The sequence below is a fragment of the Budorcas taxicolor genome, chromosome 11 (assembly GCF_023091745.1).
Source record: "Budorcas taxicolor isolate Tak-1 chromosome 11, Takin1.1, whole genome shotgun sequence".
Lineage (NCBI taxonomy): Eukaryota > Metazoa > Chordata > Mammalia > Artiodactyla > Bovidae > Budorcas > Budorcas taxicolor.
In genome coordinates this window covers 39,572,802-39,591,121 of record NC_068920.1, presented here as the reverse complement: position 1 = coordinate 39,591,121, position 18,320 = coordinate 39,572,802, and the positions used below count along the sequence as shown (strand labels likewise).

At 43.7% G+C, this 18,320-nt stretch overlaps 1 protein-coding gene across 5 annotated transcripts in view; it reads right to left on the bottom strand.

The window, feature by feature from the left end:
* ADGRF5 (adhesion G protein-coupled receptor F5) overlaps positions 1–18,320 on the bottom strand; it is a 113,276-nt gene that overhangs the window by 24,854 nt on the left and 70,102 nt on the right. For 3 of the 5 annotated variants that reach the window (XM_052648734.1, XM_052648733.1, XM_052648736.1), the window contains exons 4-10: positions 11,668–11,838; positions 9,218–9,394; positions 8,980–9,089; positions 6,404–6,462; positions 5,021–5,166; positions 1,820–2,041; positions 591–794 (exon numbers count right to left, since the gene is read on the bottom strand). In XM_052648734.1, the coding sequence (XP_052504694.1) occupies positions 591–794; positions 1,820–2,041; positions 5,021–5,166; positions 6,404–6,462; positions 8,980–9,089; positions 9,218–9,394; positions 11,668–11,838 (1,089 nt within the window). The remainder of the gene's footprint in view (positions 1–590; positions 795–1,819; positions 2,042–5,020; positions 5,167–6,403; positions 6,463–8,979; positions 9,090–9,217; positions 9,395–11,667; positions 11,839–18,320) is intronic. The other 2 variants (XM_052648735.1, XM_052648737.1) reach the window with 1 other exon arrangement.

Genomic DNA, 18,320 nt, shown 5'->3' with positions numbered 1-18,320 from the left:
TCAGGAATTTGACGCTCCAAGTCAGGCTTCAAAGCAAAACCCATGACCTCATCTTTGTCTCTTGGCTGAAGAGGGAAAGGAAAGTGAAGTGGGGACGAGATTTTCTGCAGGGGAGATGCCATTAACCTATGTCATCCCATCACTCCCTCTTGAATCTTCTCTGCCAGAGTCTTGTTTACAACCCAGGCATGGCACTTATGGATTTCCCCAATGGCTCAGCAGGTAAAGAATCCACTTGCTATTCAAGGAGCCGCAGGAGACTCGGGTTCAATCCCTGGACTGGGAAGATCTGTTAGAGGAGAAAATGGCAACCTACTCCAGTATTCCTGCTGGGCTACAGTGCGTGGGGTCACAAGGAGCTGGCCATGCCTAAGCACAGAGCACACGAGACACTTATATGTACATATTTTGGGAATTTTGTTCTAGCAAGGCTTAGCTGGAGCTGGCCTTAAACCTAGTACTTCTTCCACAGTCTGAGGTCTAGAAAAAACCCAGCTACCTGACATTTGCTGTTTTACCCACCGCATCTCCACTTTTACTTGGCCAAAAGGCAAAAACCCTATTTGCGAAAGGGTTTCTAACAGGCTCACCTGGAATGCTTATACTCCCTTCCTGCTTCCATTCAATTTGACTCCAATTCACATTCACCTCACTGCAGCAGTTCAAAGACACAGGATTATTGTCACACATCACCTCCACAGCTTCACTTGCCAGTATCTGGATGGGTATAACTTCCAATTTTCTTCTGGATGCATATTCAAAAATATCTAATGTCAGTTTGCAAATGTATTCACCTGTAGCGAATACACAAAAAGACATGGATTATTACTATTACACATGTTTAGTTCCCTAGAAGAAGGATGGCCTCATCTCATGTATCATGGTGGTACTTCATGAAACATCATTTTCAAAAGCATATGAGACTTCTTGTAAGCAACCCTAAAGGAATATTCAGGAGGTATTGAAGGTTGAAGGAGATATTTCTGATGCCACACGGTGAGGAGCAGAGAGATGTTCTAAGGAAAAAGCAGAAATCTGAGTCCTTGCTGGTAAGAAAAAAATGTGTGGGGATGCTTCAGAGGTACAAAGGGAAGATGGGAAAACCTTGGAGAATCAGAAGATTGTGGATCATTTTGGCATCCTATTTAACTCTGTGGCAAAGTCAGAGTCAACAAACACCCGATAGAATCCATGTGTCTGCAGTCCAGTTTCTCATTCAGAGAAAATGAGATGTCTCTGTTGACATCTGGATTATAGTGATGCTATTAAATTTTAGAACGTCAGGTGTAAGAGTTATGCTTCCATGGTTGCTGGGGAGGAACAGGTGGGAGGGATTACAACAGAGAAGAAGAAAACTTGGGGAGAGCAATGATGACTATGTTCACTATCTTGATTATGGTGGTAGTTGCACAGGTGTACACACATGCCAAAACTTATTAAACTATATGTGCAAAATTATACATGCAAGTTATAATTGAAATTATAAATGTAAGCATATTAAGTTTACATATGTACAGTTTATTCTATGTCAATTCTACCTCAACAAAGCTCCTCTCATATTTTAAAAAAATGTTAAAAAAAAAAGAAGCCTGCTTTTTTGTCTTAGGTTCCAGCTCATACACTTGGGTGAATGTGGAAAATTATATTTGTCTCCCCAGGCTAAATTTTCTTGGCTCATTCACCATGGGATTAATTTTCAGTTGTGAAAATTTGAGTTTCTTTTTGAAGAGGAAAAGGCTGTCTACACAAACTACCACAATTTGATTCTTTCTTAGCCCTTCATTCCTTTCCTCGCCTCAGTTGCTGGATGGCAACCCACCCATGTAGACCCGAGTGATGTTGTGGATAATAAGGCGTGACACGGAGGTCATGTTGTTGAGCATGGAGGTGTAGATGGAGACTTCAGTGCTGTTCTGGATGTCGAGGCCCGTTTCCACGTGCATCCAGGACACATTGGTGGAAAAAACTTCATTCTCACACATCAGGGTTACTGTATCTCCTTCAAAGATGATTTCTGGTGTGATGGAGAATTTCGTTTCATCTGGAAACCCAAACAAAAGCTATTAGGATCCCAAAGCAAATGAATGGAATTAATGCTACTCCCCAGTGCTACCACCACTGGTGTTCTCAAGATGTCTCCGTGGTGATGAATGATGCAATGTGTTCCTCACACTCTTTCCCTGGACAGCTGGGACCTGAGGGCCCAGGAGTGACCGAGCCAGCTATTAGGAACATGGTTTTTAGCTTGGGATCTTTGCACACTTAAGAGTTGTCAATGATGCTAATGGGGATCCAGAATCTATTTTCAGTATTTCAAATAGTCTGTCACAGATACAAAGAACTTGTATTTTCTTGTGGTTGCCAATGGGAAGGAGAATAGAGGAGGGATGGATTGGGAAGTTGGGATTAGCAGATACAAACTATTATATATACGTTGGATAAACAGCAAGGTTTTATCGTATAGCGCAGGGACCTATAAACCACAGTCAAGAAGAATGTGAAAAAGAACATACAAATATAAATATAGATAATTGAACCACTTTGCTGTACAGCAGAAATTAACACAACATTGTAAATCAACTATACTTCAATAAAATTTATAAAATAAAAACGCAAAAAAAAATTATAATAGTCTGGTAGAAAACTGCACATCTTATGAAAAAGTCACACCAACTAACTTAAACATCAAGTTTCTTTGCCCCTGATTTGAGAAATATCAACTGTTTGTTACTGATAATTGATACCTCACGCTGACGGAAAGCTCTGTCTTGTGCCTTTGATAAATTAAAAGTTGGAAAACCAATTAATTTTTTACAATAAAGTGTGCTTGGGAAATAAGACGTTTTTTAAAGACCTAACACCGATGGGCCTATAAAAGTGGCAGGTTTATAGACACACAGATCTGAATTTGAATTCCGGTTCTGAGCCAGGTATAGCTGTGTGGCACTGGGGAGCTTGCTGAGTATCTCTGAACCTTGGCTTCCTTGTCTGGAAAATAGGAGCAGTGAGAGCTATCTCGTGGGGGGTGACTTGGAGGGACCGTAGCTATTCTTATTGGTTTCACAGTAAACTTCTCGAGAAAAGTGGCATTAAGTCATTTCAGAGACAGAAATAAAAACACAGTACTCGCTATTTGGGGGCTTTTATGGCTTATATAACATGCAGGTTTTCCCTCTAAGCTGAGCTATGTTTTTCATGAATTCCATGTACTGAGAAAATCTAAGGCGCTGAAGAATAAGGTTCTGGGAGGCATCTTCTGGATGGTTCTTTATGCTCAGGCCACACCCTGTTCTTACTGTAAAGTGAAAGTGAAAGTCAGTCAGTCATGTCGGACTGTTTGAGACCCCATGGACTATACAGTCTGTGGAATTCTCCAGGTCAGAATACTGGAGTGGGTAGCCTTTCCCTTCTCCAGGGGATCTTCCCAACCCAGGGATCGAACCCAGGCCTCCCGCATTGCAAGCAGATTCTTAACCAGCTGAGTCACAAGCGAAGCCCGTTCGTACTGTAAACATGGGACTAAAATACCATAGAATTAATTTGGGGTATGATATTCAAAAAAACCAGGTATCTAAATATCTCTTGCCACATTTTTCGGGCTCCTGAATAAAATAAGATTTCAGATTTCAGTCAACTATTCAGAAGCAAGGCCACCTGTGCATATTTCATATAGTGACCTGAGGCATGCAAAATGATGTTACTTACCCTGAGGGTGATTTGCTCTCAGTTTGTCCCACCCTCTCCTTCCCGAATGATAGGATGTCTAAAAATGTTAGCCCTGAATGTAAAGAGATAGAGTATGAATCCATTGTAAGGATGGTCTCACTCCTGAGAAGAGGTGCCTTTCCTTCCAGCTGTACCTGCAACAGTCCCTTCAGTGCCGTCCCCATGGTGGGCTGTGTTGTTCCAAAGAGGAGTCCCCTTCAGTCGTGAACCATGGGCCTGAGTTACGCACAACAGCTGCCAGTCATCGCTTGCTCGTCACATCTCTGCTCAGTTGACTCCCCTTGCTTTCCCCCCGGTAACAGTAGATCCACCCACCTAGTTACACAACAGAGCCCAACTCTATAGCCCATTTGGAAAATGAGGGAGAGCATCTGAAATGCCAGGACTCTTATCACTGCTATATGTGATCCGAAGCAGTGGTTCTCAAATCTCCCCTGCAGCAGAATCACCTGGAGGGCTTGCCAAAATACAGGCTGGCCCAGGTTGGTCTGGGGTGACCCCCAGAATTTGCTTTTCTAACAAGCTCCCAGATGGTGCGGATGCTGCTGGTGGGGCCACACTTTGAGAACTACTGCTCCAAAGTAACAATGCACCCCTGGTCAATATCAGTGTATCTCATAAATACCTCCCCCCTCCACCATTACAATGTTAGTTCTACTTCTGGGGAGGTTTTGGGTCTGTCAACCCTAATATTCATTGGAAGGACTGATGCTAAAGCTGAAGCTCCAATACTTTGGCCACCGGATGCGAAGAGTCAACTCATTGGGGCTTTTCCAACTGGGAAAGATTGAGGGCAGAAGGAGAAGCCGAAGTCAGAGGATGTGATGGTTGGATGGTATCACTGACTCAATGGACATGAGTTTGAGCAAGCTCTGGGAGATAGTGAAGGATGGGAAAGCCTGGTGTGCTATAGTCGATGGGGTCACAAAGAATCAGACATGACTGAGTGACAGAACAGCAACAACCATCACAATGTTAGTTCTCCTTTTTGAATGTTTTGTGTTTGTTAACTAAAAAAAAATCCTTAAACCAAATGGCTCTGTGGCCAGACGGCTCTGTGGCCTTGTAAAATCTCTCCCTGCTGGGACCCTCCATGCCTGCCACCAACCAAAGGACATGCCAAAGTGGCCGATGGTGGGGAGAAGGCACAAAACCTGTATGCCAGCAACTGGAGAGTTTCTCTCCACAGAGGAAGTCGGCATGTGACTTCTCAGGTTTACACATCATGCTAAATACTGTTACCACATCTAAGTAGAATGTACACACAGGAAGAACGCAGCAATAGTCTACTTACTGCTGTAAGTGACCTGAAAGGAATTGCTGTCCACCTTGTAGGTCTGATTGAGGTTCTGTGTGACTTTCTCGTTCGCTTTATGCATTAACGCAGGTGATGTTGTTGTTGTTGTGGTGATTTCGTACGTCACAACCACACTTCCAGGCCTGGATGGAGACCACTCAGTTCAGTAAAAGCAGTAAGTGACCTGGAAGAGTCTAGATCCTTATGGTTTGTTTGCATAAGAAAGCAAAATGGCAGGAAGAGCTTGGGGACCTTTTTCTTTGAGGGTCCACTGAAATCCACTTATTTCTAAGCTCTAGTTGAAAGCCTGAGGCAGGGTTCAAACACTGAAATGTCTGCAGACAGGTAACATAAATGGCCAGAATAGCCAGATGGGGTGGAGTGAATTGAATCCCACAAGTGGTCAAAGGGTATTAACTACAAGGTAGAGACTGTTGGTTCACAGCCATGCTGACCCAGGGTTACCAGCTATGCTGAATATCCAGTGAAGTCAAAATCCTCAGTGCTTCTGGAAACATTCTTAATTTTTCAATTGGCAAGTGACTTTTTGAGACACTGGGCAAACATACTCAGGGCTGTCAGGGCACCTAACTCCACGGGGAGGCATTACACGGTGTTGTGCAATGTGATAGCCATGGCTGGCTAATTTTATAAAATAAAGGCATATTTGGGACTTCCCTGGTGTCCAGTGGCTGAGACTCCATGCTCCCAATTCAGGGGCTTGGGTTTGATCCCTGTTCAGGGAACTAGATCCCACATGCTGCAACTAAAGATTTCTTGTGCTGCAACTAAGACCTGGCACAGCCAAATAAATAAATGTTAAAAAAAAATAAAATAAGGGCATCATTGAATGACATTATTTCATTTTTGTATTTCTGACCTTCTAGATGCCACATCTTTGTTTGCAAAATTTAGGCATGCATAGAATAACACAAATCTTTTTCTCACCTTCCCTCTAGATAGGTATATCTCTAAGGAGTGAGCTAGTGTTCTCATTATTTCCTTCCCCTTTAAGCCCCGGAAATCTGGCATTGTCTTCACCTCTATCAAACTGTTCCCACTGGGCATCCCAGACGGTGCTCCTCTAACAGGCTTTTGCTTTTTCACTGACCTTTTGGTGTCTGCCGTTGGATGCGTGCATGCGCTAAGTCGCTTCAGTTGTGTCCGACTCTTTTTGACTCTATGGATGGTAGCCTGCTAGGCTCCTTTGTCCATGGGATTCTCCAGGTGAGAATACTGGAGTGAGTTGCCAAGACCTCCTCCAGAGGATTTTCCCACCCAGGGATCAAACCCATGTCTCCTGTGGCTCCTGCCTTGCAGGCGGATTCTTTACCACTGAGCCCACCACTGGATAAAATTACCCTATTATAGCATTCTTACCTGAATCCTGTCACCGTCACCAATTTGAAGCCTGGTAAAATACTGTAACCCTTCCAGAACTGGAAAATAAAGCAAGACAAGTACCATTAATCAAGGTCCACTGAAAGATACGGCAAATGATTTGAAACAGAATAAAAAGTGTGTATTTCTTATCGTGTGTGCATGCTCGGTCACTTCTGATGTGTCCAGGCAAGCATACTGGAGTGGGTTGCCATGCCCTCCTTCAGGAGATCTTCCCATCCCAGGGACTGAACACATGTCTCCTGTGTCTAGTGAATTGAAGGTGGATTTTTTACCCGCCGAGCCACCAGGAAGCCCATATTTCTTATCTCCTTCGGTAAAATGCTCTCTGTATATTTTGCTAAGTGGCCGAATAAGCGCTAGCTTTGTCAAATCTTTGGAGAAGTAATTTCTATTTACCTAGGTCATTCTGGGTTCTCCAGGAAGCAAACGCCAGAGTAAATGTGCAAAAATATTGACTTAGGGAGGCTCCCTGGTGGCTCAGTAGTAATCCACCTGCCAATGCGGGAGACATGGATTCAATCCCTGGTCTGGGAAGATCCCACACGCCTCAAGGAAACCAAGCCCGAGACCCACAGCTACTGAGCTCACGTGCTGCAACGACTGAAGCCCACTTGCCCTCGAGTCTCTGCTCTGCAATGAGACGCCACTGCAATTAGAAGCCCCCGCATCACAAGAAGAGCAGCCCCACTCACTAAACTGGAGCAAGCTCATGCAGCAATGAAGACCCAGCCCAACCACAAACAAATTAAAAAAAAAAGACTTCGGGAAATGCCTAGAGGAAAACAATGAGGAGGCATCAGGGAAGGCAGACAGCCAGCAGACCCAAGTGAAACTGAAGCGGAGTGGGGCGGGGTTAGACGAAATCATCTAGACAGCCTAGAAGTGCAGTCTAGCCTTCAACGGAGTCAGGTGCTTGTTAAACAGATCTGCCCTGCTCATTCACTGGTAGTGGGCAGCAATTGGGAGCCACAGTCAAGTTACATTTCCTGAAGTTGGAGATCTACGAGGTGTCTTCTTGTGACCAATACACTGCCCTGTTCCTCACTAAACATATCACAGCTTTGGTTGAGCCAAGGTGGTTTTCACTGATGTTTTTAACTCCACTTTGTTTCCCTGAATTCCAGCTCCGCAGGAGATTCTATTTGAATCAAGTTATATTTACAGGGTAGATTACACCTGCAAAGTGCTGTGTTAGGGAGCTGGATGGGCAGAATCAAACAATTAATATGTTACTGTCTTTTTTCCTCAAAAGTATACTATGTCGTGTCATATGTGTAGTGTGACTTGTGTGCGTGAGGAGGATTCTCATGCTGTGCAGAACTATTACATGCTGATATACAAATCAGATATCCAAGACCTCTCCTGTATCAGCATTGCATCATGGCACCGATAACAAATATTAACCCCTACTTGACTGGGGTAAGCGGAAGGCTGCTCCTGGTTTGAGGCAGGCGGTTGGCTGCCTGGAGAGTTAAGGGGAGTCATTAAATCAGTCTACCTATAGCAATTTGTACCACACCCAGTTGAGAAGCTCTATTCCAAATGAGTTGATTCAACCAAAGTATTTAGGTTTAGATGAATTAATCCAATGTAAAGCACTTAGAATAATGTCTGGCACACATTTTACATTGAGGGAATACTCTTTAACATGAGCAGATGTTCATATGCATACATACTTTTTCATATTCTTTTCTATTATGGTTGATCACAGGATACTGAATATAGTTCCCTATGCTACCAGTGGGACCTTGTTTTTTATCCATTCTATGTATAATAGTTTACATCTGCTGACCCCAAACTTCCAGTCCTTTCCTCCACTCCCCCTTGGGAGCAAGTCTGTGCTCTGGATCTGTGAGTCTGTTTCTGGTACGTGGCATCTGAAGTATGACACAGATAAACCTATCTACATGAGTAAATTTAAATCTGCCGTAAGTGTGAATGCTTAAGGACCTCTAGTATCGAGTGGTGTGGAATCCTCTATGTCAGACTTAACTGATCTGCACAAAAGATGTTAGGGGTTTCATCAGTGTGATGTGTAAAAATGAATAGAAATGCACCATCTGATACTTCTAGACCAAGGCTTTGGAACTTTGAACAGGTTTTAGTGAGTTAATGCCACCGAATTTTATCTGAATCAATTCTATTCTGGGAAGAATTTCCACCTATATGTCAAGATGATGTCAAAGATGGTAGATCAAGATGATGTCAAGGTCAAGATGGTGTCAAAATGGTGAAGATGATGCCAAAAGTCAAGATGAAGCCAAAGAGGTCAAGATGATGTCAGAGGTCAAGATGATGTCAGAGGTCAAGATGATGTCAAAGGTCAAGATAATGTCATGGGTCAAGATGGTATCAGGTCAAGAAGTCAAAACATCCTCTGAACACAGTATGATTTGAGCAGTTCTTAAATCATCATCCCAGAGGTATAGAAATTGTTTCAACATAAGCTTCATGAATTCTGACAGATTCAAGCAAACAACCCACTGTAAATGCAATAGATTCCACTCAGCTCAGAGTTTGTTGGTGAAGAGACTCCTGGGACCACAACCTACCGCTGTTTCCAGGTCAGTCGTGTAGGACTTATACAGGGCAGAGGAAGAGTTCCTCAGATCTTCTTGAAAGCCCACATTGAGTCTGACCGACATTCTCAGGATAACATCTGCTAAGAACACAGGGCCATATTTTAAAAAATCCCATGTTAGCACAGTGCACACAGGACAGAGAAACATTTTCTTGAGTTGAAAGCAAATGGGCACTCAACAAACAAACATTCAATGAGCAGTTACTTACCTCCCTGGAGCTGGCAAAAAGGTCCCTTGGGAGGCAGTCCCTTAAGGCAATGGCAGTGACGCCCTGCAGAGGAACCATCATGTCCCTGACAAGTGAGATTGTGGAGGCAACTTTCCTGAGGCCACTCATAGCCTGTCTCACAGGAGCACCAGATTTCATTTCCATTAGGTCTGCAGACTGTCATCAACCAGAACAGTGAGGAGAAAAACATGTGTAATTTATAGATTACAAGTACTTATGCTTGTAGGAAATCCTAACGCCACTCCATACTGCCCTTCTGGGAAGTTCAGTGGCTCTGCATGAGGTTCATGTAATTCCCATACATATCACCTTTTGTGAGGCATGGCCATCTAAAAGAGGGCAATGCCAACTATCCCAGCCTCTGCCTACAGTGTTAAGGTGGTAAACAGATTCTCAGACTTTGAGTATATGGCAGCCAACCTGTAAGATGGCCCGAGCCATCCTTGTCTCTGGGTACCCACACCCTTTTATAGATTCCTTTTGGCTTAGTGCTAAACAATCCACCTGCCAATGCAGGAGACACAGGTTCAACCCCTGAGTTGGAAAGATCCCCTGGAGAAGGGAATGGCTACCCACTCCAGTATTCTTACCTGAGAAATCCCATGGGCAGAGGAGCCTAGTGGGCTATAGTCCATGGGGTTGCAAAAGAGTTGGACACAACTTAGTGACTAAACAGCAACAATAACTCATATTATGCTAGGATTGTTCTGGGTGACTGATAGTATATAGCAGAAATGGTGCTATATCACTTCTGAAATTGAGTTCTAATAGACAAAGTGGCTTCCCTCTTGGTTACATGTATTCTCTCTCTCTCTCTCTCTCCCTCTGATCACTTGGACTGAGGGAAGCCAGCTGCATTGATGAGGACATGTCACAAAGAGGCCCATGATTAGGAACTGAGGTCTCCAGCCAACAGCTATGGAGGAGCTGAGGATCTACCAGCATCCACACGCGTGAGCGTGGAAGTGGGTTTTCCAGCCCCAGTTGAGCCTTCAGATGACTGCAACTCAGGCTGATGGCTTGACTATAGCCTCACGAGAGACCCTGAGCCAGAGCCATCCAGCTAAGCTCTTCCTGGATTCCTGGCCCTCAGAGACTGTGTAGCATGATAAATGTTTGCTGCTTTTATTTGTTTGTTTGCTTTCGCTGCGCCATGTGGCTTATGGGATCTTAGTTTCCCAACCAGGGATCAAATCCAGGCCCTTGGCAGTGAAAGCACAGAGTCCTAACCACTGGAATGCCAGGGAATCCAGGGTTTGTTGTTTTAAGATGCTAAGTTTCGGGGAAGCAATAGATAACAAATATAGAATATAATTCTAAACTTGTGCCTTTTATATTCAAGCCAGATGTGAACAGCCCAAGCAGACTCTAATCCCATTGAAAACTGACATTGAAAAATGCTCTGAAGACTTTGAGGTTATATCTAAAACTGGACTAACACCATATTCCTGGGAATTCTGCAGGTGGGCATCAAGGCAAAGGCCCACAGGATGACTTTCCAAAGCAAAGTCGTCTAAGAACTGTTGCTGAAATAGGAGTGACACCCAAGTCCCCTGGAATCCTTGGACACTGCTGCTGTCCTATGAGCCAGCAGTAGATGGGGTGAAGCGGAAACAGGGAAGTCGAGGCTGCTAGTGAGTGTGGTGGGCACTGGTAATTCGAAGGAAACCAACGAGACCCTCTTGGTCAAAAATCTCTCTCTTACTGACTGAAATCCCACTGCTAAAGCCTTCTTGGTTGTTTTGTTTTGTTGGTGCTGTTTTCATTTGCTTGTTTTTGAGACTGATGTGGGGGTGGGATTTGAATAACTTTGGACTCCCACGTGAAAAATGAATATGCCTTAAGAGGATGGCGAAAGTGACCATCCCCAGACCACCTACCACATTCCAGGTATTGTTTAGTGTTTGACACACATTGTCCGGACTTCAAAATACTCAGTTTTGTGTACTAGGATTTAAAATGCCTTTCAGATAACTGACAAGAACCTACTGAATAGCACAAGGAACTCTATTCAATACTCTGTCATGATCTATATGGGAGAAGAATCTAAAAATGAATAGATAGATGTGTATATATAACTGACTCACTTTGCTGTACAGTGGGAACTAACACAATATTGCAAATCAACCATACTTCAATAAAACATTAATTAAAAATGCCTTTCTTGAAAGGATTAGAACATAAGCTGTTGGAAGCGTGGAAGGGGGAGACATAGAAAAGGGGGGTGGAGGAAATCTGCGGTGCTAAGATATAAATATTGGGTCAGTAAGCCTCCTCACCCACCCATCCCATCACCTCCTGTCTGAGGTTCCCTCTTCCCAGGCTGCTCCCCTTCACACCCCACATCCCTCTCTAACAGTAAGCAGCCCAGAGTAGTTTCTTCTGATTAACTCAATCCTCCTCTTTCAAGCAATAGGCCTTTTACTCACCTGTTGACACCTCGATGCTCAAAATGTCGGTAGCTAGGTCAGTGTCATTCCCTTGAATTGGAAAACTGAGGTTGTTCAAGTAAGCTTTAATAGGCTCCAGGAAGGAGGCATTTTCAAAACTGATCTCAACATCGACGGTGAACTCTTGAGCTGCAGGGCTGCTTACGGCAACTGGAAAGAAAGCAGACAAAGGCTGTGAGCACTTACCATGTGGGGAGGAGTGAGAACAGATGGACATTTTAGAACTTACAGCCAGTGAAACTTAGGAGTTTAGGATGAACATATACACACTACTATGTATAAAGTAGGTAACCAACAAGGACTACCATATAATACTATATGCATAACTACCATATAGCACGGGGAACTCTACTCAATACCCTGTAATAACATATGGGGGAAAGAGTCTGAAAAAGAATGGATATAGGTATATGTATAACTGAATCACTCTGCTGTACACCTGAAATTAACACAACACTGAAGATCAACTATACGCCAATATAAAATAAAACATTTTTTAAAAGCCAGTGATGGAGACACGTGGATGCCTGACACATCACCCTTTAAGAAGTTCTAACAAACATTTTAATTTTACGTTTGTTTACTGAGAAAGAAAAGTTTGTTTACTGATCACCACCAAGTCCTCCCTTCATGGGCTTCCTCTCTATGACTTTGCTATTTAGAGGAGAAATGAAATAGATCTAACTGGTATCAGCACCGTGGTCTCCAGGCATTTGAGAGCTTCACAGACCAAGATGAGGACTTGCCCATCCTCTCCATTCTCATAACCCCTCTTGATGTCCAAGGCTGTGTGAGAGCAGATGCTAATGAGACAAGAACAGAAGCAGGGAGACCCAGCAGGGGGACTTGGCAACTGTCTAGGCAATCAAAGCCGGGGTCCTGACTCCAGAATGAGTCAGTACCTTCCTGACACCGTGAAGTGGTCATGCACGTGTTTTGAGAGCTCAAGGATGCATGGTCTGAAGACCTCTGGAAAAAGCTATCTAGTTAATTCCCTTTGTTCTTAGCCTGTGCACGCAGTATGGACTCCTTGTTCTCACTCTGTATCTCCTGTGTCCAGAACATGATAGACACTAGACAAAAGTGAAATTGGCAAATTGGAAAGTAAAATAAAACAGACCTTCAGCAATTCATTGTTTTTCCAAATTGTCTCCAAATTGGTTGCCTGGATGGCATTCCAGATGCGTCTGCTTCCCACACCAGGCAAGCCAGACAATAGATCTATCAGAAGGTGCCTGCATAGTTTTCACTATGACATCACATCTGGGCCACTGGCTGTAAGCTTCTTAAGGGCAGAAACTGCTTCTTTCGCTTCTCATGGCCTTACCCACTCCATCTGGCATGGAGCCCAGCACGTAATAAATTCATGTCCAGTAGATTCTTGTTAAAACTGTGATTTCTGAGTTTAGCCTCAGATTCACCTTTATGTCATAGATAAAATCTTTGGTTCAACTCTTGGCTGAAATACATAACTGGAGCTGAAGCCATGGGCTTAGTTAGTAGCTAATGCAGAGCCTTTGGCAAATAGGAGAATCTTTTTATACAGATGCTTTGAGAAGGCAAGTTGTGGCTTATTTTATTTCGCTGGTCAAGTAAGGAAAAGATTAATGAATACTTGTAAAATTTTTCCTTTCAAAATATAAGTAAAATCTGCAAAAATATAAAATCTGGAAGTATAATATGTCATATATATGACTATATATATTTAAAATGATAATATATATGATATATAAAATATATAATATATAAATATACATGATATGTTATATATAAATCTGAAACCTTAACATTAAAATTTATATCTGTTTTCTAAAAGGGCAAAGAATTTCTCTCATAATATTGTAAGATTTGTTTTAAATATTCCAAGAATTATTTATGTGCAAACTTAAAATGAAATACATTTACTATGGGAAACTCCAACTGATAAATGTTTACTGCAGAAAATGGTAGTATTTGTCCATTTAGAGGTGTAAACTCTTTTTTTCTAGGAGTTTGGTTTTATTTATCAAACTTGTTGAGAACTATTTCATTTTGGCATTCATCAACTTGCTGTAATTAACTCAAACCTTTAAAGATGTCTGTGCACATTTTCTTAAAATTACGAATGCCTCTTAAGCTATGTTTCCTCCATATAAACATGTATTTACAAGTAGAACACAGTGACTTTTAAAACCTAGAATGGAATCTCAGTCTGTCATGATACTGCGGCATATCTTGAGGTTTCCTGTTTTCTTTCTGATTTGCAAATGATTCTATGATGAAAAGCAAGCTTCCTGGAAGGACTGCTAATCTTCTCCTGAGCTGTCCTAACCTGTATGTTGTCTTCTAGGAACGTTTGCAATGTTGGCTGCATGATATTTACAAGGTCTGTTTGAGAGTACATTCTTTTTCCTGAAAGGTAATGCAGCAATGTTTATACTTTCCAGAGGATTCAGAAGCTCCAGGATCCTCTTTGGTGTGGTCAGTCTACTCCCCTCCCATGAATGAATGTAAACAGGATTTCCTGGACACTAGCTGCTTCTGTGATAAGTGAGGTCAGTAACAACCCCACATCACCCACTTTATCACCTGCATCTTTGCCTCCTAGGGTCTGATCCCAGCATGATTTCCGTGCCTGCCTGAAGGCAGTGTAAGCCATCCCTGAGCCCACCTTTCTCTACATGCTCGGAGAACAAGCATGTACTTGAAAAGCACATGGTAATTCCTGGATGTCATTCCCCACTGAAACCAAGGTGGTAGTTCTGCTGAGACCCTACAAGGAGCTGAGCCAAAAGCCTAAAATAATACTAAGAGGGGACTTTCCTGATGGTCAAGTGGTTAAGAATCTGCCTTGCAATGCAGGGGATGTGGGTTCGATTCCTGGTCTGGGAACTAAGATCCCACATGACCCAGAGTAACCAAGCCTGTGCCACAGTTAGAGAGTCTCTGTGCCACCAAGAAAGATCCTACGTGACTCAAGAAGATCCCATGTGCCACAGAGTAACCAAGCCTGTGCCACAGTTAGAGAGTCTCTGTGCCACCAAGAAAGATCCTACATGACTCAAGAAGATCCCATGTGCCACAGCTAAGACTCGACACAGCCAAATAAATGAATATTTAAATACATAAATATGAAAATAAAGGAATAATAAAATAGCTCTGTGAAAGTGTATTCCAATGAGGACTGTTCCTGTGACTTTAGTGAGTTCTAGCCTATGGCATTTGTGTCAGTTTTCTTTTTTGCCTTGCTGAGCAGCACGTAGGATCTTGGTTCCCTGAGCAGGGATTGAACTCGTGCCCCCTGCAGTGGGAACACGATGTTTTAACAACTGGGCTGCCAGGGAAGTCCCTGTGCAAGTAATCACTAAAGCACGAGCCTCTGAGACCCTCTTCTCCTCATCCATATTTTATGTTCTTGACAACTTCTAAGGGAGTTTCAGAATAACCCTCAGCCTGAGCAGCGATTCTCCAGAGACTGATAAGAATGGGGAAATTTTAATAGAGAAATATCTTCTTGAAAATGGTCAGTTCTTCAAACAGGCTCAAGAACTCAGGCGTAGTAACTCAGAAAGCTGTGTACAGGCTGGTCCTTGAGAATCATCTATTCCAGTGGTCCCCACCCATGGCTGATGATCACCACAGGTAGGGAATTCTACACACAAATACTTTGGAGCCTCAACTCAGGTGAGTCAAGGCAGAATCTTTATCAGTTAGGTCCAGAAATCTGTAGCCTGGGCTGAAGAAGATGCCCTTCCTAATTTGGGTCATTTCTCCCTGTCTGGAGTATCATTGTGCTATGGGCAAAAAGAACATGGAAACACCACCAGGCCTCCAGTCCCTGTAATGCCCTAGGGAGAGTACCTGAATTTAAGCGAGGAAGCCCAGATGCTCAGTATCAGCATGACTGCAGAGGGTGCGGTCAGGGGGCGTGATTTGGGGTCAAAAGACCACTCTCTGTCCTCTGCCTCCTCCAAACCTAAGGACTTCCGAGCTTGGGACAGCGAAGCTGGTGGTCCTGCTGAGGCTACAAGGGACCCAGGAGGAACACGACCGACCGTGCCTCCGCTCTGTAAGTGTACATTTTAGATGCCCTTCTGTGCTCCTCACCTGCCTCTGGGCCACCTGATTCCAGACAGTTCAGTGTGCTTTGTCTCGAGCTCCTTCACCCTGGTATTATTTGTCTGAGTTCTCACAGACTCACCGATGCCCCAGTGGAAGGCAGATCATCAATGTCACAGATGCAGGCCTCTCGTCGGCCCTGGGAGGCACAAACCAGGCAGGATTTCCCCTCTCCTTTCCCATAAATCACTGCCTGCCGCACAGCACTTATCTTAAAGAGACATTTCTGGAAAGTTGGCCACAAACTGTGACACACAGTTCTGGGTCTTAATCACAGCTGTTTAAGCCAACGATGCGATTTTTGCCTGACCACTTCACTGGGAAATATGGCTCTTTCAGAAGTGAGAGACGACGTCAATGCATAAATCAACCTCCCACCTGCAAGAGAACGAGCCTGCTGACTTCGCCAGGAAAAATGGGTTCGCTCTGGTTTTCTCTTGACCAGCAGGGACCACGCCTCTTTATTATGGAAGATTTGGCTCTCTGGTTTCTCCCCCTTAGTCCTGTAGCAGGTAAATATTAAAAGCTACCTGTTCCGCTTGTTTCCTGACATGTTCTAGTAGGTAGCAGTCTGGCACCATCGTCTGGCTCTACTATACCATTGTCAGTGGAGAATCAAAGATCCCGGTTCTCCCTTTAGCCTTTAGAAAGGTTTGTTCACGCAGCGGAAAACTGCCAGAACCCCAGGGGCAGATGCGGATGGGGTGGGGTGGGGAGGGTGAACAGCACTATGGCTTAAAACATTGGGCTGTGAAGTCTGAAGAAAAGAGTCAATTCTAGTCGCTTGTTATACACCCAAATAATCAAAGTCAGCACCATATAAAGTGGTGATAGTTCCCCTTACTCAATAAAGCTGCTCTGAGACTCACAGCTACATAACCTTCCCCTAAATATGCTAGCGAGATCTCAGTTTCCTCCTGCAATATATGCACAAGGAAAAGCCCCAGACCACCATCAGTCTCCTGGAATTCCCTCTGCCTGGAGCTCCCTCCTCCCTCCCTTCTTCTGTCCCGTATCTCTGCTCCTTCTTCCAGGCCTCAACCTGGTCACTCTTTGAGCCCACGGGTGCTCACTGACCTGAGGACTCACAGAATCAAGGCATTGTGAAGTTGTTTGAGTATTTTAAAGATCATCTTGGGTAACCCTCTATAAACACTTCTGTCAAGTACTTATTAGATTGGCTTGAATACTTCACATGACATCAAACTCGCCTCCATGTAAGTGGTGCAACCCATCATTAGTCAGTTCTGTTAGTAACTTACATCAAGTTCAGACCTATTTCTCTGTAGCTGCTACTACTTCCTTGGCGGTAGCTTTGCCTTTTGCAGACTCCCAGTGTGTGATGACTCTGCTTTCCGTATTACAAACTTTGAATTTAACTTTGGTCAGTGTATACCCTATCCTCATGACCAGATTAAAAGTTGACAGCAGGCAGTCAGTGAGTTTTATGTTCTTGGTGCCCAAAAGGCATTCAATAAATACATACTAAATACATGTTGGAGACAATTTTTTGCTAAAAAACAAAACAAACCATAACATGGAATCTCATAGGCAAGAGCCAGAAATATATGTTGAAAACTATGACTTGTAACTATGAACTTGGACTTGGAGCCAGAGCTGAGGTAAATGTCCTCTTACCTGGGAGGCTACTGAACTCTGTGAGCCAAGTTTTGGTTGTTTGTAAATTAGAAGCACTATTTTCTTTGCTTAATTGTTGCTAAGGAGTTGAGGTATGAAGACCCCTAACAAAGTGGCATATAGTAGCCACTTTGAAACAGAGTGTAGAAATAGTAATAATGATCATAATAAGGATTATCATTTATGCACATGTCTGCTGGCAGGTCAACAAAACCTCTGATTCTATTCTAATCAGGTCTCCCTTTTGAGCTAGGGAAGCAAACAAACAGGCAGAGAACACCAGCACTGCTTTCTCCTTACTTTGCCACCACCACTGCCGGCTCAGAGCCAGAAATGCCACAAGTTATCATGCGGAAGATGAATGCCAGGAAAACCTGCAAATCTCTTCCCCAGCCTGGAGAAGGCACTGCATTTCCTAAATCCAGATCAAAAAGAGCCAGCACACCTAGACTGCAGATCTGCAGAAAGTTCAGGATTTCCAGGCTGGCAGCTGGCAACCCAACCTGGTAGGAACCTCGCTCTCCCTGAACAGGCACGAAGACAGAAGCACCTCCAGCTCGGGGTCAGGACATCCTGGGGCTCCCTTTCTCCCAGTGTCTTCTTCCACCAGCCGTTTCTTCTGAAGCCAAAGAAGAGTCAGTGTGGACTCTTCAGTCCAGGACCCGAGACGCATTCCCAGTTAACCTCAAAAAGCTGGCTTGGGGAACTTGACAGCTGATGTTGAGGATACATTTGTATTATTTCCAACCAACAAGAAACTTTTTTTTAGAAAATACTTTTAAGTCAGTCCATCCAGGCACTTTGGTTATTCGTTTGTTTTTCGCTGCATGTGCAATCTTAGTTCCCAGCCAGGGATGGAACCCACGCTCCCTGCAGTGGAAGCACGAAGCCCTAAC